The sequence below is a fragment of the Cucumis sativus genome, chromosome 6, assembly GCF_000004075.3.
Source record: "Cucumis sativus cultivar 9930 chromosome 6, Cucumber_9930_V3, whole genome shotgun sequence".
In the NCBI taxonomy this organism is placed as follows: Eukaryota; Viridiplantae; Streptophyta; class Magnoliopsida; order Cucurbitales; family Cucurbitaceae; genus Cucumis; species Cucumis sativus.
The window spans coordinates 19,765,833-19,786,936 of NC_026660.2; the positions used below are offsets into that span (position 1 = coordinate 19,765,833).

At 34.7% G+C, this 21,104-nt stretch overlaps 1 protein-coding gene across 3 annotated transcripts in view; it reads right to left on the reverse strand.

The window, feature by feature from the left end:
* Positions 1-386: 386 nt before the first annotated feature.
* LOC101213688 (DNA gyrase subunit A, chloroplastic/mitochondrial) overlaps positions 387-21,104 on the reverse strand; it is a 29,393-nt gene continuing 8,675 nt past the window's right edge. For 2 of the 3 annotated variants that reach the window (XM_004146726.3, XM_031888011.1), the window contains 17 exons: positions 18,065-18,130; positions 17,626-17,714; positions 14,243-14,291; positions 12,625-12,711; positions 11,712-11,805; positions 11,191-11,261; positions 11,010-11,099; positions 10,022-10,147; positions 9,765-9,922; positions 7,106-7,187; positions 6,853-7,017; positions 6,662-6,763; positions 5,892-6,010; positions 2,896-3,016; positions 2,730-2,784; positions 2,538-2,637; positions 387-916 (listed from right to left, as the gene is read on the reverse strand). In XM_004146726.3, the coding sequence (XP_004146774.1) occupies positions 820-916; positions 2,538-2,637; positions 2,730-2,784; positions 2,896-3,016; positions 5,892-6,010; positions 6,662-6,763; positions 6,853-7,017; positions 7,106-7,187; positions 9,765-9,922; positions 10,022-10,147; positions 11,010-11,099; positions 11,191-11,261; positions 11,712-11,805; positions 12,625-12,711; positions 14,243-14,291; positions 17,626-17,714; positions 18,065-18,130 (1,671 nt within the window). In that variant the 3' untranslated portion in view covers positions 387-819. The remainder of the gene's footprint in view (positions 917-2,537; positions 2,638-2,729; positions 2,785-2,895; positions 3,017-5,891; positions 6,011-6,661; positions 6,764-6,852; positions 7,018-7,105; positions 7,188-9,764; positions 9,923-10,021; positions 10,148-11,009; positions 11,100-11,190; positions 11,262-11,711; positions 11,806-12,624; positions 12,712-14,242; positions 14,292-17,625; positions 17,715-18,064; positions 18,131-21,104) is intronic. The other variant, XM_031888010.1, reaches the window with a different exon arrangement.

A 21,104-nucleotide genomic window follows, 5' to 3' on the forward strand; every position in this document is an offset into this window, starting at 1 on the left:
AAGGTTTCGAATTTGTTAACTTGTTTTTTAAAAATTAACTCACGAAATGAATACAAAATTAATCATCAGATTCAAGTAAATAAATTGTTCTCAAATATGACAAATTCAATTGAGGTATAGCAAAATTTTAGAGATACTTATAGACACTAGTAGAAGTAGATATAATTTTAGAGATACTTATAAGCACTAGTAGAAGTATATCAATATCTATCGTTTTATGATTTGAACTAATTTGTCAAGAATCCTGTAAAATATATAATTGTATTTAGTAACGGTACTTTTACTAAAAGGTTTTAATCTGCAGAGTTGAGAAATCTTCAGCAATACACAATTGATGAATTTTCAATGTAATGACAATTTATGCATGGAACTGTTGAAAAGAATAATTAAGAGAACCTGATATTGAACAATGGATAGATAATTGCCATTTGAATAACTGTTTTGTCAGTCTTTACTACAAAAATATCATGGATACAGTTTGTGGGTGACTAAAAGTTCTAATTTTACGATTACAACATCCTAAGTAGACGAATATTCTAACACCTATACATCTACATAAATGGCAATCACCTATACAGAATAGCCCTACCATAACAAAACATTTAGGGCAACATACAGACGCTGCAAATTCATCAACCACCCGATAATGAGTTGAATAACTGAATTTGGATACAAAATATCACTGATGCCGACTGCCGAGTCAACCTTCACCAGAGAGGATCGGTAAGAAAGGGGAGAAGAAATTGCAGCGCTCTACAGACATGGAGGATTGATTTAGTAAAAGCTAATATATAGGCCATGTCGATCTAGGCAAGCAGTTTAAGCTTCTTCTTCCTCGGGCTCTGTTTCCGCAGCTGAGATCAAAGAAGCGGACTGGATCTTTCCAGCATGATCCAACCTCATCAAAATAACTCCCCTGAAACAGGCAGTTAAAAATGGTGTAAAAGGAAAACGTAGCTAAAGAAAAAAAAAAGAGCCAGAGAAACTTTTTAAAGGGAAATGGTTCCTCAAGGTCCACTGTGAAGAATATAAACTTTTCGTGCTTGATTATATTTATTGGGCATATTGAAATATTCAAAAACTCAATTTGCAAAATCAAGCTTTAGACAAGTAGCAGAAAAGATCCCACTGCCTTTGTCCCTCACTCAGTTGCTGTTCTTGAATGTGATCAGGATTACAAATTTATATCTTCATATCTTCGGCAACTCATACTCATGCTGGCACCTATTGTTATTGGAACCTTATCGCAAATGCTTTTATTTGGTCCTTAGTCATGCTGGCACATACGCCCATCTTTCTCTTAGTCTCACTGGTCAACCTTTTAAAATGAAAAAGAACATTCTTTGGCTCAGTTTCTCTAAGACCTACTGGTTAGCATGGTTTGCAAGGGTTTCGTGGTTCTTCAAAGATAAAGAGCAGCTTTCTACTTATCCACTTGTCAGTTCGCATCATCCCATCGTCCAGACATTAGAGACATTGAGGGCTCATGTTATTAAGCCCCAAATACTCGAATGTGTGACTTTAAATGGTGTACTCAATGGCCATGACCCGTGGCCAACAGGCCTTGGGGGCCTACTCTTATTGCCCATTGAATTTTGTTAGTATAATTATTATATTATTTCCTTTTCTGCAATTTTCCTTAGGCACGGTTTTACCTTTCCCACATTTTTGTAATTTCATCACATCAAATGCAACATCAAGAGTCCTTGATGATACATAACAGCAGAACCTGGTCTTCAACAAGTCATGGACATTGGCAAAGAAGTTCCTGTTTGGTACATGCAATCTTTGTATCCATGCAACAGCATTGTGATAAAAAGGACATGGGTATCAATTTCTATCCATAATAAGGATATAAAAGACATCCGGGGCATGTTAAACTAAATTCACTTTAATTCATACACGTATTACTCCTAGCTCAAGTGAACTAAAAGATCCTAGACAAAAGATAACAAGGTGGCTTTGTTAGGGAATAACAGAAGAGCTACGATTTCTTTTGGAGTTCACGAATGTTTGTTTTGGAGCTAAGATTAGTTGCCTACAAAGAAGAGAAGTTGAGCACTCGACATTTTCAACCAAATTTATGTCTTGAAAGTACTTGAGCTTTAATATAGAGTTCGATGATTTTATTTATGTTAATGATAAGGAAGAAATGGGACTGTACATGAATCCAACTAAAATAAAAGAAATTGCAAACCGGAAGCTAAGGGCCTGTTTGGTTGGCAATCGAAACTCTATATTATCTTTATGTTTTTAAAAATTCATTGAATTCTACTAATGTGTTTGGTAGGCAATTTTAATTTTGTTGTTAAAAAACTGTTTTTGGATTCTATGATCAAAACAATGCAAATTCTGAAAATAACATTTTTTAAGTTTCATTGTATCAAAGTTTTGAATTTTAAATAACAAAATGGAAAACCATATTAAATAAAGGTAAAAGTATTTAAAAATCCATAGCATCATGTTATTTAACTCAGTTCATCTTTTTAAAAATAAAATATGTAGTATATATGTATTAAAAATCATTTAACATTTACCTGGCAAAACGAGATTGTATAGAAACATCTCGAACCTTGATTCTATTAACCGTACCACTTTGGCTTACTAGAACTACTTGTTCATCACTTTCACCGTCCTCTGTAAATGAACAAAAGGAAAAAAAGAGTAGTTACAAGAAACAAATGAAAAAATCGCTAAGAAAAAAACTATAAAAAATGGTTGATCCACACCTGCCAATGAGAATCCAACTACAAAGACAGCTGCCAAGCGATCCTGTGAAGAAAACTTAATGACAATAACAAATAGCCCAAATCAGATAAAGGAGCAGCTTAAAGAAAGATAAGTAGGATAATTTTTCAGTAGTTAACAACTTTTTTTAAAAAAATAATTAGATACCTTGCATCCAATCAAACCAACTCTTCTTAAAGGAGACAAGCGGAAACTCTTCAATGGAACTCGCTTTCCAACTCCACTTTCAGACACAAATAAGAGCCATGGACCATTAGAGCTCTTGGAGCTGAAAACGCCAAAACTAACCATTAAGATTATATGCAATAATCAAATATAGTTAATTCTTACCAATAGAAGATGCTAAATTATAAAATGTATCCCCACCCTTGGATAGATTAATAACAACAGGCCTTTAGAGACTATCAATTCTAAATCCCAAGATCAGATCGACCTATCATGTATCTTACCATTACAAATCCTTAGTGGTATATTTAGTTCATGTCTCTTTATAATTTGAGATTTGCTCTTTTCATTATGTCAAGGAAATTTTTTGTTTCTGTTTTAAAAAAACAATCATGTGCAACTTCACAAAATACTCTCCATTTCTCCACTCCAATAACCCTGGAGATTGGAAAATTACAACTTCTGTAACACAGTTGAATTAACTTGCCACAGCTCAAATAATTAAGACAATATACCCTCGATCAAGAGGTTAAATATTTGAGTCTCAATTCCTACAATTTGAAATAAAAAGACTCGTAATTGGTATTAACTTAGATGTGGTGCCATGTGGATGCACAGATAGGGTCTTTTAAAAGTTTAAAGAATGGGAGATATAATTTCACTTTTTTTTAAACATCCGTGAGTGTCTTATGTGCACCTCGATTAATCTCACAGGACAACTTGTCTACCTCACAATATTTGGGTGTCAAAATTGTAGGAAATTAATTCCTAAGTAAGTATAGCCAATGTTTTTAAAGGCTCAAGGCGCACTAAGGCGCATTGGTCCTCTGGAGCCTAGGCGCAAGGCACAAAAAAAAGCGCGAGCTTTTTTTCATAAAACACACTATATATAAAAAGAGAAGAAAATATATATATACACACATATAGCAGAGCAACAATGTATAAAATATAGGTACCCAATATAAGTTGTTATAAATGGAGGATTGGGGTTTATTGTGTTGTGAGATGGATGGGATGAAGGTTGAGTTTGATGGGTTATCGAAGGAAGTTGAAGTCGAGAAGTATAAGAAGAAGAAGATGTAGACTTTAGAGAGTTTTTTCTAACTCAATGGGTATACCATGCTATGAAAACAGAAAACAATGGAGTTTGATGTTCTTGTCAAAGAGTTACAGAAGAAGGAGAAAGCAATGCAGATGTTAACTGAACGATTGAGATACTCACCCGTGATAAAGCTGAGATGGAGGAGGCGAAAACTGAAGCACTAGCACTGTAGCACAGAATATTATTGTCTTCTCTTTTCCTCTGTTTTTGCACCAAAAAACAGAGTAATGGCAGCCGCAGCACCCGTTTTGTGTGAAGAAGAAGGGTGGCCGGAACGGAAGGGTGGAAAAGGAAGCAAAAAGTTTTTGAAGTAGAAGCAGAACGGAAGACGAAGAACTGAAGAAGTAGATGAAGAGTCGTGTTGAAGAAACTTCACGCGCGAAAGGAGAAGGGTTCTTTCTTCACGTTTACGTAATAGGTTTAAAAAACCTAGATAATAATAGTTTTTTATAATTAAAGCCCAGCCCATAACTTATAAAAAAAAGCCCACGCCTAATTCGACTTGCGCCTAGGCGCGCCTCAAGGGAGGCGCGCGCCTAATATGGGCCTTTTATAATTCGCTACGCCTCCTCACAAATAAGCCCCAAGTGGGCGCCTTGAGCCTAGGCGCGCGCCTTAGGGCGCTTTTTAAAACACTGGGTATAGCCACCACAAATTTAACCCATTACTTCTTAAACGCTTTACGAAACTTTATCTCCTTTTTCACCACTAGGTCAACCCATGATGGTTAGATATAATTTATCATTTAACTCTCTTCTTTCCATAAGTTGGCTATACTCAACGTTACGTTGATTAGCACATCAAATATTCCTAATCTGCTTATGTTTACTCACCCAAGAATATTTGCTATATTAAACAACATCTCAGCAGCTGAAGCTTGGTATAATATAACTAGAAGTTGAAAATTAATGCTAGAAACATCGTCAATACACGGAAATGGAGAATTTCTGGAACTAATGAGTTACAAGAAATAGGAAGTGGCTTTGTTTAGTGAGAGGAAGAACAAAAAAGGAGGTAACTTCATAGCAATAGTCTTTCTTTGTTCAGTTAGAATTTTCTAAATTAACGGATCTTGCAAATTTAGTGAGAAAGGAATGTAGGAAATTCGAAAAAGCACCTGGCCCCAAGAATTTCCTTTTTTTCTCCTGTGAGCATGTTTCATAGAGAGCTAAATACAACATAAAATATACTGAGAAGCTTCTCAAACCATATACTTTCTAGTTTCTCCAATTGAATTGTTGTGCTTACACTGTGAAGCCGAAAAAACGTGGATAATTGTTGCTCATAGCGGCTCCTTTAGGGGGAGTTTGGGATAAGGAGTGAAATAGTGAGCAAGGAATTATGAAGTTTGGAGAGTTGTGGGCCACAATGTAAAGAGTTGATAAGATATAAATTTGAGGCTTTTTAACAATGGGACCCACCAACGCCTTGGGCCAAACAAGGAGTGGAGTTCCATACTCCTTCCCAACTCCAGAAGAAATAAATTTGAAGTTTTCTCAGTTATCTCAAATTGAGGGGCTTCTTGGAAGCCAGATATAGATTTTGGGTTATTTCATAATGATGTAATTGGTTGGTTATATTTTAACTGTGTTATGTTCGCATTGTTGGTTAACATTTGACTGTTTTAAGTCTTATTAATTAGCTGCTGTAATTTACTTTGATATTAGATTTCTTAACTATAAAAGTTAAAGTTTAGGTTGTTATTTTTTAGTTCAGAAATATTAATAAAAGAATAGAGATTTCAGTGTTTTTGTTCAACACTTCTCCAAGACTCATCATGTCACCATTTACATGTCTCCTATAAAAAAAACCACATTAAAAGAAACTACAATAAAACATTGATATAAATTAAATATCTTAATTAGTAAATGTTTACCTATTACGTTCTAAATCATTCCACACTGCAGCTGGAATTATGTCCATGCTTGCCATCTTATCCCCAGTTTTAAGTTTCATGGCCACTGAACCCCTGGTGTTTCTGCCTAGTGCCCGAATCTGAGAAATGAAAGCAAATGCAAGAATGTCACATGGTAAACAATGTAATTTTGAAGGTCTTCCAGTCCTGTGTGTTGTATAATTGAAATGAGGAATCCTTCTCCAATCTCTTTATATAGCGTAGTTTTTGCAGTTGTACCTACAAGGCCTCAATTTGATTTGTGAATAGTTTCGAATGGTGTGGTGCTGCTAAAAAAAGCTGGAGGAGTGTCCCCATAGGTCTTTCAGGATGGTGGTTCAAGGCATGCCAGATTCATGCAATCCCACACTTCAGAACGTCCTTTTTTTTTCTTTTTTTTCTTTTTTTGTGATTATGCACGTTTCTTTCATGGTATAAAATTGACGTATCCATCACAAGCTTTTTTGTAACTACTATTTCACTAGGAATTCAGATTGTTGGGCTTTCATTTGTTGGAAGAAAGGGACATCCAGGTTGTATTATTGTTCGGACTCTTTCTTGAATGAGATTTCTTGTTCTGTTTCATTTTTTAAAAAGAAAAAATAGGAATAAGAAAACAGTCTGAATGAACTTCATTTCGGCCGAACCATTGGAAGCAGTCGTGTCTAGTTAAAAAACACTGATATTTTTAAAAATAGCCACAAAATATTAGCCTAGGGCCCAGAGCCAAGGAGCTGCATGGAATGACTTACAGTATCACAAGAACTTAAAATGACCATTCCATTCTGTGAAGCCATAGCCACAAGATTATCATTTGTGCAACGGCGAACCCATTTTAGCTCATCACCACTCACCTGCCAAATAGTTCATAAAGCTTGATAAGGTATTTGGTTAAAGAATAACACTAAGGAAGGCAAGATCAAAGCATCAGCAAGGAACAAACCAATTGAATGGCTATAATTCCAGTTGATCTGATTGATGAAAAAAAGTTCAAAGATACTTTCTTGATGTAACCATATGCCGTGAGCATTAGTAAAAACTGGTCTCCTTCAAATTCGCTCACAGGGATTATGGAGGTTATTCTCTCTCCATCTGATAAAGATAGGACCTAGCTCGATCACAAAAGAAATTGATCAAACTTAAAACAATCAACTACTATTAAAGTTTTCAGTGAAGAAAAATGAAGCTATGAATACCTGAACTAATGGAGTGCCAGCAGCTGTTCGGCCACATTCCGGAATTTTATATGCACGAGCTGAATAGACTATACCTTTATCACTACACACATTCACTTCTCCATTAATATTACATGATATTTAAACATAAGGCAATACAATTGAATAAGATCATACAAGAAAACATGAAACAAATATAAATTAAAAAATAAATCAACAGAACTAAGATAATAGGCAGAACGTTTTTATGAGAAAATGATGGAGAACTAATAAATGGGTAGATGGTCTTGGAAGAAACTTTGTTGGGGGATAACAGACTTCTCTTTATTGGAAAAATCAAATTACAGAATTTTCAATAATTGAAGCGGTTAACCTTGTAAACACAAATTAAAAATTTGGACTCACAATTAAAACAAATAACAGTTTGATATCATGGCCTAGTAGGAAAAAAATGTAAAAAAAGGGCTTAATATAGTGAGTTAAATGTGTAATGCTTACTGATGGACAAAAGGCGCTCTGTTGATAGCTTATGGCCCCGAGGGTAGTATTCCACTTTACCCTAAGTTATTTCCTTTTCTGTATTAGGGTTTGCTAAAGCCTATAAAATTGTCCTCTTGTAACTTTTGGTGTGTGAAAATAATAAAAATTGACTTTCTACCACAGTTTTTTCTCCCTGTTCTAGGGTTTTCCATGTGGACCTAGTGTTCTCTTAACAGTTTTAACACATACTTTGATTAAGAGAACGTAACTACAAGAGAAGCTACAATAATAATAATAATTTATTTTTACAGAAACAACTGCTTTCATAAGAAAAAAAATTGAAAGAATACATATTATTAAGAAAAAATGAAAATGATTCTTTCTCGAATTATTAAAAAAAAAAAAAAAAAAAGGAATCATTCTCATTTAGGTTTCTGGAAAGTTGGAAAAAAAAAACAATAATAAAAATTACTATTCAATAGGTGCTTGCGACGATTCCATATTGGATGATGAAATCAATAAAACCAAAATTTTTAAATTTTCAATTCCTTAAAAATTGGTAATAAAACAAGAAAGTTATGAATAGAAAAAGTATTTATAAGCTTGATTTTTAAAAATAAAATGATGATCTAACAAAGTAATCAGAAGTTGTAATTTGTAAAAATCAAGATTCAAACCCTCATTAAAAAATCAAAATCTCACATATAAAAATATAAACCAAAACTTCAAGTTGAAGCATTAGGGCTCGAAAAATCTCAAAGTAAAAATCCCCCCTCAAAACTCTAAACGATATTCAAATAAAAAAGGACCAACAAATGAATATCATCTTTGATCACAGTAAAACTTCTTAACTGATCACAATAAAGAGAGTAATTTGAATCCTTGTCCCTATAAACTTGGTAATGCGGGTAATGCTGATGCACACGTTTCTTCTATTTTCTCTCCTACCTGTCCTAAAACTGACACCTTCAATTATGTCCCCTTTTTGTCTTAAATTGAAACGACGTACTAACACACACTCAACTACTAACAAACAATCTTGTTAAAACATTCAAGTTCTAAGGTCTCTTGGTGGTTCCATTGTGCTATTTCTTCTTGCTGTAGCCTATAACCTCAATAAAGGGCAGTTTTTAAGCTCTAAGGTCTCTTGGTGGTTCCATTGTGCTATTTCTTCTTGCTATAGCCTATAACTTCAATTGAAAGGGGCAGTTTTTTTTAATTTTATTTCTAGATAAATAAAGGTAAAAAATTTAAAATGAAGCAATACACTCGTAATATGAATAAGATTCCTGTGGAACAAAGAGGGGGGTAGAGAAGTGTTAAGTCATAAATTGAAGTAAAGGAGAGAGAATGAAAGAGGGAGGTGATTTATGGTATGTAGATAGTAATACAACCGCAGCACGACGTCCATTGTCCAGCTAACCAGACCCTGAACTCCCACAAAAAATCATCTCCACACCACTTGTGTATACAGCCCCACAGAAGATGATTAAGGTCTTCCACTGCCTTATGACAGAGAGAACAGAAAAAAGGCCCCAAACACGAGTTCCTCCTCCTAACGAGCCTTCTTGAGGTGTTCACTTGAACTGGCAAGACTTGCCAGGTAAAGAACCTAAATTTCTTAGAAATCTTAATCCTCCAAACCACATAAAAAATCAACACTCTAGAGGGGGTGGAATCCAACAACAATCTGAAATAGGGTTTACAAGAAAATTCTTCACTTGAGGTTTGAACTCCTATAACAACCATTCCTCCTCCCTAACCTAAACGTGCATTCCTCCAACTGAGAAAGGAGAGTAGCAACCTCTTTCATCTCCCTATTGGACAAATGACAATGAAAACCAAAAGAAAAAAGACATAAAATCCAAGATCACTCAAGATCTGAGATCGGACGATTTGTGAAAGAAGACAAATGATAAAGATGCGGAAAAGTAGAAGAAAGAGAACTGTCTCCCACCCAATGATCTATCCAAGTGCCCCAACCATCCCCCACGATACACCGAATGAAATGAAAAAAAGTGGGAGGCTCATGTGAAATGTCATTTCATGGATTTCAGTGCCCTTAGCTCCTTTCTCCACCCGATCAAAAGGATGGTTGCCATTTTGAATGTTGATTTACTAGTAAATTTTCATCCAAATGTGAACAATACTCCCATTTGTTAGTTAAGTCAATGCAAATTCGTAATAGTCATAAAAATACCTGAAATACAGAACATGGTCGTGCGCACGACAAACAATAAAGTCTGACATTGCATCGTTGACTCTCAGTTTTCCAACAGATTTTCCAATTGTCCCACGATGCTGAAGATTGAAGGTGTTGGGTTTCATCCGCTTAACATATCCTTTTTCACTGAATGCCTGAGAGATAATTTATAGAAGTTTGAAAGAATAAGGTTGCAACGATCAACAAAGGAAGATAATGCCATAGAATAAAAATCAGTGAACTTTGTCACTTACCAAAAGCATCTCTTCATTTGGAATGACGTCAATGTCTTCAACTTGACCGCTATCGGTGTCTTCTAAAACTGAACGCCTAGGGTTAGGAAACTTGTCTTTCAGCTCAGTTGCTTCTTGTTCTATTAACTAGAATTTCAACAAAAGAGGGAAGATGAAAATCAACTCAATCTTTAATAAAAACCACAAGCAGACAAATACGAATTGCGTGAAACATAAAGGACCGAATTACATGTTTAGCCTTTGTGTCACCACAAATGTGTCCATAATATAACATAAATTTCCCATCCTTTATTAATGGGAAGGTATGGAGAAGTTCTTGTTGTATCCAGTTTTGCAACGGCGCAAACAATCTCATATATTCATTGAAATTTGTTCAAATAAAAAAGCAAGTGTATAATTCTATTTAAGTATTTATAGAACCACAAAACAGAAACAAAACTTCCACCGGAAAAGAAACATGGACAACAAGGTTATTGGTTAACAAGAAAAAGCTTTCGTAATATCCCTCTATCTCTCTCTTATTTCTTGGCTTCCCTGTTATTCTCATTGTATAGCTCTCTTGTACACTGAGATTATTAATAATAAAGAAGCTTGTCTCCTTTCAAAAAAAAGAAAAAGCTCTCGTAATTTATCCAAGTGAACCATACAGATGCAACCAAATAAAGTAATACGCTAGCCTCAAACAAGAATTAAAAAACTAACAATAGCCGTAGCCCCCTAGATTCTTCTGCAGTGAATATCAGAAAAACACTAAAAAAAATTGCAGCATACTGCTCATTACCAAACAAATAGCATAAAAACAAAGTGGTTTTGCATTCCTAACCCATAGTCCATGAGAAAGATTAAGAAAACCAGCTGGCATAGCAATTGCTTCTACTGAATTCATATATCACATAAAAAAATAATAATAATAACAACAATAATAAAAGGAACAAATAAAAGGAACTCCAAATGAACATCAACAGGAAAAGTCTATTAGACACCATACCTGCAGTATGTTATTCCTGCTAGACAACAGCTCCTCTAATTTGGAAATATTCTCCATTAAGGATTTACTTTCATCAATAAACTTCTTCCTCTGAACGAGAGATCAAAATAACTCATTTAATGCAATTCAGAAGTGCACAGGTGAAAATAACAAGTACATGATTAGCATGACCACTTCAAACCTCAAGGTGGGTAAGTCTCCTAAGGTTAATGTCCAATACAGCTTCAGCTTGTTTTTCAGAAAGGTTGAATTCTGCAGAAAGGAAAAGGGGAACGGCATTAATTTCAAACTGATTTACAACACAATAATGATCTAACCTACCTTGCCGTCATGAATGGTATAAATCTTATTAGCTACGGGAGAATACATGAAGATGCATTTAATCATGAATTGTGTATTATATATACACATCCACACACATAGAGAAGCTTTATGGATAAAATGAGAAATTTCCATTACAAGTATCATACTTCTATGTTTAAATATCAAATGATTGTGGCTTCTTAGCGCTTCCATTTCCCTCCACTGCAAGTGCTTCCGCGAAAATTGATTATGGCTTCTTAAAATCAAATTAACCTCTATTTAAATTTTTTTTCCTATGGTTATTGTATTTTTTACCATTAACTCATTAAAAAATCAAGGGGCAATGCCACCCACTAAGAAAGCATTAAATGAAGAAATGTTAAGTTTCTAGAAACATACGAGTCCTCAGACTAGCAGATGCGATAGAATGGCTGGAAGCTTCCCTTATCAAACGAATAACTCCGTCCAAATTATCAAGTCCGATAACAATACCCTATATACAGAACCAAAATATTAAGTACTACAAGAAAACACAAGAGAAAAATAAAACCTCAGCATGTAAAATACTGATTTCTGACTGAGAGGATTTCTCGTTAATATTTACTAAATGGTGACTCTAAAAGAAATAGGTTAACGGCATGAATATAATATAAAGATAAGATTACTTTGAACGAGAATCTATGCATGAGAAAGAAACATAAAAGCAGAGGGATAAGCAAGGAAATAAATATATTTAATTATATAAAATATAAAACATATAAATTTAATAAAGGAAGTACAACATTTCAACAATTTTTCCACTTTATTTAAACTCAATAATTGTAGTAATCAACGATTTTTAAATTCTGTGATACAACAATCTTTACTGAAATTGCATATTGCACATAAACTAAGAACAAATATTTTGAAGTTCTTGCTGCATTCAAATAAAAAAAACAGAACAATAAAAAATGTTTTCTTTATAAAACAAAGGTCAAGCTTCTGGGAGGTTTTTTAATAGGAAGCAATTTCATTGATGTACGAAATTACAAAAGGAGAGGGGAAAGAAGGCCAAAGGAGTTATAAAAGACAGCTCCAGTAGGTTTGAAGGAAACCAAAATTAATGGAATAATTTTGACAATTTAGAGGGAGCCTACCTCGATTCCAAATGACTATTAGGGAATGAAAAATTATGTCAAGTCTTGCTTTAAGAGATTGGTTTCATCCTTTTTTCTGACATTTTTAAGATATTCCACATAATAAAATACTACCCAGTAACCTGTGACAATACCCAGGCAACATATCATTCGGTAGGTGTGAAACAGTAACAGACCTCTACAATGTGTCTTCTCTCTTGTGCATGCAATAGCTTAAACCTTGCACGTCTCTCTACAACAGAACACCGAAAGTCCAAAAATGCCTGGTGTTTGCTCAAGTAAAAAACAGAAAAGAAAATAAGTTAGTCCCAATCCATCATAAAGTAAAGAAACATATCGTTTGCTATTTTAAATTATAATGCCAAGATCATGCTAACATTTACTCAATAGCCAGCTCCCACTACAAACTACAGATAATAAATAATAGCTACAACAAGTCAACCATAGTTCCTAGTTCAATTTGGCTTCACATAAGATAAATTTCATGCATAATACCTTTCATTATTAACAGCTCAGAGGACCAAAGTTATTTTTTATTAATATGACAACTTTGTTCAGAAAAAAAAATGAAAAAATACTAGTACCTTATAAAATAAAGCCTATAAAAGAGAGCTAAACTTTCCAATCCAATTATTTAAGACCTAGAGGGTAATAAGAGGTTTTCAAAGGAACCCTGAAAGCTGATCCAACCGAACGAACCACCATTCGTTGTGGTTGGTAGGTAGGGGAGAGTCGATGTCGGTTTTTTAAAATTAAAAACCAACCAGTCTATCACCTTAAAAAAAAGTTGGCTCTTTACTTCCTCATAAATGAGGATGGTTTCCTCAACACAACTAACCATTTTCAAGAAAAATAATGATGATGATGATGATACAATTCTCTCTTCAATTCTACTATTTCTAAGTTCCAGTCTCTCCTTTCTCTTCCCTTGCCCTCTCTCGTCTTCCACTTCACTTCTCTCGAAACTTCCTTTGTCACTTCCTCCAACCATAGTCAGCACCATGAGTAAGGCTCTCTCCCTCTTAACTTTTTGTCCATTTTATTGCTTTTAAGAATTTTCTATTTCTAAAAAAACTTTTTCTACATTTTTTTTCTTTTTTCTTCATTTCTTATTACTTCTTAGTAGATCCAATCCTTTCTTTTTTTTCTTATATTTCTATATTTTTCGACATTTCTTCTCACTTTACCTTTCTTGTATTCCATCTCACTTTACCTTTCTTGTTTTCCATGTAGTTCGCTAGAAGCACAAAACCAAACAGAACAAAATTTCATGCTCTCTCCACAGCTTAGGTATTAAAAACTGACAAGACCAATCAATCAACCCGACTCTAATTGGTTGCCACATACAAGCTTCAGAAGTTGGTTTTCTCCTGAAACCGACATCAACCAATTGACATCAGCCCAAACCATAATTATAAAAAGGCCAAGTGACTGAAGCCTATAAGAAACATAAAATCTAACAAGGATCAAACATCACTAGATCTCTCCAACCCTTGGCAATTCTGTTATTCCTCAGCTAGAAAATCCCAAAAATAGTGGACACCCTGCTTGCTACAAAAACAATCATTTCTCACAAAAAGACAAGGAAAAAGAGCTCAATAATCATCTCTTTACAACTCTCAGAGCTGACAACAAGAAAGTAATACGCCTCAAATAAATGACTCAAAATGGCACCTACCCCATCTCCAAAGAATACGATCGAGATCTTTTACCTCCCAAAGAATACAACAAAATGATACTGCACGAAAAATTAAAGTTGGAAGGTATAATCAATAGAATTAAGTGCAATTTTACCTGCAACAATTCCTTCAGACCCATCAGTTTAGGTTGTCCATTAATGATACTGCACGAAAAATTAAAGTTGCATAACTTGTAATTTATACACACACACACACATATACAAGACGCAGATATGTATAATCAATAGAAAGCCAAAAGGAACGACCTAATGGCAAGAGAAACACTATATCCACATATTAGCTAACAAAACGGTGAATCATTTCAAAAGAAAAATTAAAGTTTAATTATGTGATTCAAGAATCTATCATCAATCTATGTCCCCGTAAACAACACAGAAAAATAGACAAGAATTCCATTCAAATTTGTGAAAGAAGTCCCAATTTACAGAAGTTCTCAAACTTATAAGACAAAATTTCAGGGGAAATTTCCGGTTCAGTAGCAGCACATTAGGACCATGATACTTCATCTTGGTCATTGGCCTTTAGAAGATGTTTGAAAGATGATGAAATTGCCGAAATTCAATCACTACTATCCCTCCTCTCAACTGAAAAATTGGTTAACTCTGACGATTAGAGATCATAGTCATGGCCGGTTTACCGTTAAGTCCCTTTCGGCTCACCTAAAAACTGCCTTGCCGAGAGTTAAACGTCTTTTTTCAGAAATTTGGAAATCAGGCAGCCCACAGAAAATTAACATTTTGATTTGGATTATGGTCTTCGAGTCCCTCAACAGTTCAGAAATTTTGCAAAAGAAACCCCCAATAAAAGCCTTTCTCCTTCGATCTGTCCTCTATGTTTGAAGCCTAGCGAGTAAGGATTTTCTCCTTGTTTAATTTAGATTGGATATTTGATGGTTCACTAAGCGCTAGTGTGGTCCAAATTTTGTCAAGTCCAATTTTACCCAAAATAAAACCTCGTATAATATGGGAAAAGTTGTCAAAAACTTCACTCACAGAATTATGGTTCGAGCAAAATCAATGTATCTTCCAATGATAAAGCAAGACCAAGGGCAGAAATTATGAGTGCAGTAGATCTTTATGTTGCAACTTGGTGTTCCTTAAAAGAGGAGTTCATTAATTATTTCATCAAGACATTTGCCTCGATTGGGATGCTTTTCTTACTCGACCTCCCTGATTGTCACTCTGAAGTCCTTTTCTGCATTTTGAAGCTTTGAAGGATTGCCCTTGTTTAGCCTTTAATTTTGAGATTGTATTTTTGGGCCTTCCCTATTGTTTCTGTTTCTTTTGGCCCTGTATTGTATTCCAGACCCTTGTAATAAGCTGGATGTTTTATTATTGTACCTTTGTTTGGTTTTTTATGTTTTTGCTCAGGATACGATGATTGGCGCTATGAGGTGTCAACATAGTCGAGATGTCTGAGTGCGCCTTCTTATCCCACTAGGACTCCCTCGATTACAACTTCTTTATTGCTCTCTTTGTGTAACTCTCTTGTACTTTGAGTTTTTATTAGTAAAGAAGTTGTCTCTGTTTCAACAAAAAATTAAGGGCAAAGATGAGCTTTAGATAGTAATACGACTAAGTTTGATCAATTTTTTTTCTAATATCTGTGAGTGTCTGAACAAGCTTATGCCACCTCGACTATTCTTACAGGACAACCCATTTGGCCCTACTACATTTGGATGTAAAGGAAATTCATACGATATTAATTCCTACGTAGGTCGTCACCAAGTGTGATTAGCTCTACAATAGTTGTTATTTAGGTAATTTTTAATAGGAAACATAATTTTCATTATCACAAGGAACAATACAAAAGAAATGGGAGAATTGAGAAGTGGAGGACCCGGTAGAAGCAAAAGGAGTAACGAAACTCTAAAAAGTCACCATTAGTTTCTTGATCACAAAAGATTCTAGAGTTTCTTTCAAACCACAACCCTGCAAGGAGGCAAAGATTCCATTGGACTAGGGAAATTTTTCCTGAGCATTTAACGAAGGACCTTCAACTAACTATAAAAAGAAATCCAAAGCGTTCTTGGGCCAACACCATTGCACGTTGGACAAGCTAAACAACTTCCCCCAACAGAGTGAAGGGACCAAAGAAAAAGAGGTGTATCAAAGACTCCTCATTATTTCTACAGAGAACACATCAAATAAGAGAGCATAACTTTGAAGGATTCTTTGGATTCTTTAACAAGTCTTTAACCTTTCAAAAGAGAAGATAAAAAGAAAAAAAATCTAACTTTCTTAGAACAAAAGGTCATATCAGATTTTTGCTTTTACAAAGCTATTTGAATCACAATGAGTTTGGGAGAGATTCGAAGGAAAAGGAACCATCATTTTCCAGAAACCACACAAAGAGCTCTACCTGTTGTTTAGTCTACCAGTTTAAAGCTTGTTTGAGAGAGCAATCCATTCATCAAATTCAATATTGGTGAAATTTCTTCTGAACTTTTATATCCCATCCATAAAGAGAACCAGACCAGTATTGATCAACAAAAGAATCCTTGGAATTGTCATAAAGAGAACCAGACCAGTATTGATCAACAAAAGAATCCTTGGAAATTACAATTCTAAAAAGCCTGGGAAATTCTAAACAAAGGGGGAGGTCAGCCGACCATTTGTCCTTCCAGCAAAATCCACTCTAACTCTACATCATTCGTTTGAAATGAGGATGTTTTTCATGATTTGCAGCGAAGGGCCTTCAGAGAATATTTCATTAGCTTAGGTCTACATATGATTAATCGCAGAAGAAGCTTTGTGTGGGATGAGGACTTTATTTTGAATTCAAGTGTATAAAGTTCTCTAATCACAATTGTGGTGGGAAAGGATTAGAACTTTTTAGAAAAGAAAAAGTACCTCCGTTAGGATGACCGGTTTGAATCAAAACACTTCATTGTTTCATATTGGTCTTCTTACGATATAAGTTATCTGGTTTGTTTTCTATTTTTGTTTCAACACTTACTCATTTCTTGTAGAGTTTGTATCCTTTAAGCAACAGCCACTTTTCATGAATTCAATATAAAGTTATGCTTCATGTTTAAAAAGAAGAGGAAGAAGATATTTCATTTTAAATAGAAATCAAGGTAATTTATTCCTAGCAATTTAAGTAACATTTGTTTAGCAAAACAGTTTAAATTGAGTAATACTTTTATGTTCTTTTGTGCATAAAATCCTAGCTTTTTTTGGGCACGAGCCTGTGTTGTTGCTGAATCATTGACAAGAACCTGATGCTCTTAGCTTCACTTAAAGAGAGACGTGATGGTGCAGTGTTGTTCAATATAATCTTTCTAAAGGATTTGTGATAAGCATTAAATAGATTTAAATTTCATAATGAAAAGGAAAACTATAATAATTTTTCACTAAATTAATCACATTAGATAGATAGTAATCAGCAAAGCAATTAAAGTAGATGCATTAGAATGAGAAGACATCAATGAAAATTTAAAGGATAGAAAGTCGGCTGTAAGGACAAACCACTCACCCCACCATATTGCAGCTAAAACTAGACTGAAGAGATGTAAGACGATATAAATTATTCTGAACAATCGATGGGTCTGCTCCTCGCTTAAGCTGAAAGAAGATTAAAGAACCTATCAATCTAACCAGCATTGTCCACTCTCTTTATTATCTAGTGCAGTAAATATGCACATGCATGGCAATTCATATGAAGTTAACTTTTTCCCCAAACCATCACTGAAATTTTTAGGCTGCAAAGGATTTTTTTTTTTTGTACTTTTTGTAAGCTAATAATTATAATGTAATTTGTGAGTGTCTAGGAACTAATCTCCACAACTGTTCGACTTAACAAAAATTGATTACCAAGAACTTTATGGGAGTTTATTTTACTGTGTAGAAGTTGCACAACATATTTTAATAGGTCATAATGACAAGATAAGTATAATATTCAACATCGTTTTTACCTCAATTACAATCCGCATCCCAGTCCGATCACTCTCGTCCCTAATGTCACTTATACCATCTAGTGTCTGTTCATAAAAAAAAGCTACTTAAATATTAAGCAAACAATAAATATACTACAGTCGACCAGAAATGGTGAATTACAACAGGACCAGGGCAAATTTAATTTCTACCACACAATGGCTGACTTTAGATGTTGCCATCCTGTTTTTTATATAGAAACAACCACTTGCAACGAGTAGAGGGAAAAAAAAGGATACAAGCACAGACATACAAAAAACCAAGCCAACAAAACAAGAAAACCCTACTACAAAAAGGGACTCCAACTATGCAAAAGAATGCCTATAAAGTAGTTACAAAAACTCTTCGAAATTAATGACCAAATCTCACTAGGGTCTCCATCCCTCCCTCTAAAGTTCTATTGTTTTGCCCACCCCACAAAGTCCACAAAATAACACACACCCCAGCAAGCCATAAAAAATGACCCTTCTCCCCCTGTGGCGAATTGAAGAGGAACTCCTCGATCATTTTCCTGGTACCCCTCTAACAATCCACAAAGAACCCAAACTGCTAAAAAAAGCAACTCCCAAACAGAACCCTCATACTCACACTGCCAAAGTATATGATCCAAATCTTCCTCCACCCTTTGACAAAGAAGACAACAGAATGGCCCAACAACCAAAGGTAATTTCCTTAAGAGTCAATTGTGTAAGCATGACCATGAAAAACCTATCAGGTAAGAAACTCCACTTTCCTAAGAATATTAATACTCTAAAGAACCGAGACATCAACAAAAGAATGATCAACCATACTTTGAAAAAAAAGGTTCATGAGAATCCCTCAAAAGGATTAGGGTTCAAACTCTCACATCGCTTCCCCCAAGCCAAAAAAAGTGGCCTTCGAGTAAGACAACAGGAGAGGCCACATCCAATGTTTCCCTTTTGAAAAGAAGGCGGAAAAAGCTGAGCGAAAAAGAACACAAGCTCCTAGACCAAACAAGAAAGTCAACAATGACTTTTTAGGGAAGACATATGAAACAGTCTCAGAAATAACCCGTTGTTGTCCTTCTAAAAAGGAAAGACCAACTAGATGGTGGGTTTTTAAATAGAAACAAGCCTCATCATTGAAATAATGAAATAAGACAAGCACAAAATACATTATAGGTGACAAAACAAAAGAACTTACAAAAAATTAAGACGACAACGCAAACACTTTACAAGTGATTACAAACGAACTAGTAATCATTAGTAAGTTAGTAGCTGGCTGGTGGTTTTCCAAAGAAGACCTACATGGTTCATACTCTCCTCTTTTTGGACCACCCTCTCGAGGAAAAGGAGACCCTTATGGAAGAATCTTGTTAGTGTGCTTCTTCGTAGTTGGTTTGGATTGAAAGAAATTGACCTTCGGTTCAAAAGAAAAAAAACTTGTCCAGTCTTTTATAGCATTATTGAATGCTCGATTTCTCTTTTCTTGTTTTTTTTTTCTGCAATGAAAATGATATTTTCGTTGATATATGAAAAAATTCCCTATTATCCTCCCACAGTATTTCTGCTTATTTCTCTGATTGCAGATGTTTCTTGTAACTCATTAAGGATACAAGGAGCTTCTCCCATTCATCTTTTGGTTCATATAAGAATAGGTTTTTTCTAATTAATAAATTATGTATATATAAAGCGACAAAAACAAAGGCCACAAAAAATGGCTAAGAGCTGAAAAGATGAGTCAAAAGTGAAACTCAAACTAACAAACTCACAAAGAAAGGCCGAGTTTTTAGAGATAAGTCAAAAATGAAACCATCATAGGTTGGCCTGGTGGTAAAAAAAAAAGACAGTCTCAATAATAACTAAGAGGTCATGGGTTCAATGCTTGGTGGTCACCTACCTAGAAATTAATTTCCTATGAGTTTCCTTAACACTCAAATGTTGTAAGGTCAAACAGATTGTCCCGTGAGATTAGTTGAGGTATGCGTTAGATGGCCCAAAACGAACATTTAAAAAAAAATGATATAAATGGAATTTAAGAAACGAGTTGCCAGAGGTATAGGAGTAACAAAATAACAGCCAAGGTTACATTGTTTGGGGGGTAAGGACCAACCAAGCTGTCATGGAAAATGAAAGAAAAAATACTTGGGAAAATACCTCCCCCCCATATGACAACAAATGCCCTGAAGCTACCTAATCCAAAGGAGTAAAAGAAAAACCTCTCCAACCAGACAAAAGAGAAGGAAAGCTATACTAGTGAAAAAACAGAGATAATTTACACCAGGTAATGGATAACCAAAAAGATCGTTATCAGAATGCCGATCAAATTATTGTTCTCTGTCCACGAAAATCCTTTGATTCCTTTCATTCCATATAAACAAAGAGAAGCTCCAATGATCATTTTGAGGTGAAAGAAGGCTCTAAAATAAATTGCATCCAAAGAAGCTTTTCTTCTTCTTTTTTAAGATTACACAATAGAAAGAGGGGAAGAAGACTCTTTGGATGATATGAAAAGTTCTACTTGAATTGAATGGTGAAAGAACAACCCCCTGGAATTTGGTAGCATGATTACAAGAGAGAAAGATATGGCTCTGAGATTCTGTAATAGGCTTGCAAAGAGCACCATTATGAGATCACCAAATGAGGTAACATTGAAGCTTGTTCGTTTGTTTTGATGTTTCCAAGACTAAATCTTTTAAGAAAAAATCCAATCTTCTTGTTAGTGGTCTCTCCAAATGTAATCACAAAAAGAAGACACTAACAGTTTGTTAGATTCCAAGTTTATAGGAGAATAAGACAATTATAAAAGGCAAGGTGTGAATTGGGTCATTTGCTTGCATGGAGGAGAACCAGCTCACTCCCAGAGGCCATGGTAAAAATAAATAAATAATAAAGGCACAAATCGACCACAAAAATAAAAGTAAAAAAAATAATTTAAAATAATTCCCAAGTAATTCCCAAGTTAATTGCTTGACAAGGTAAAAAATGCAGAATTGTATTACTGTCAATCTAATTTGACCTGACAGAAACACGAACAAATATATCACAAAAATATGGGGAA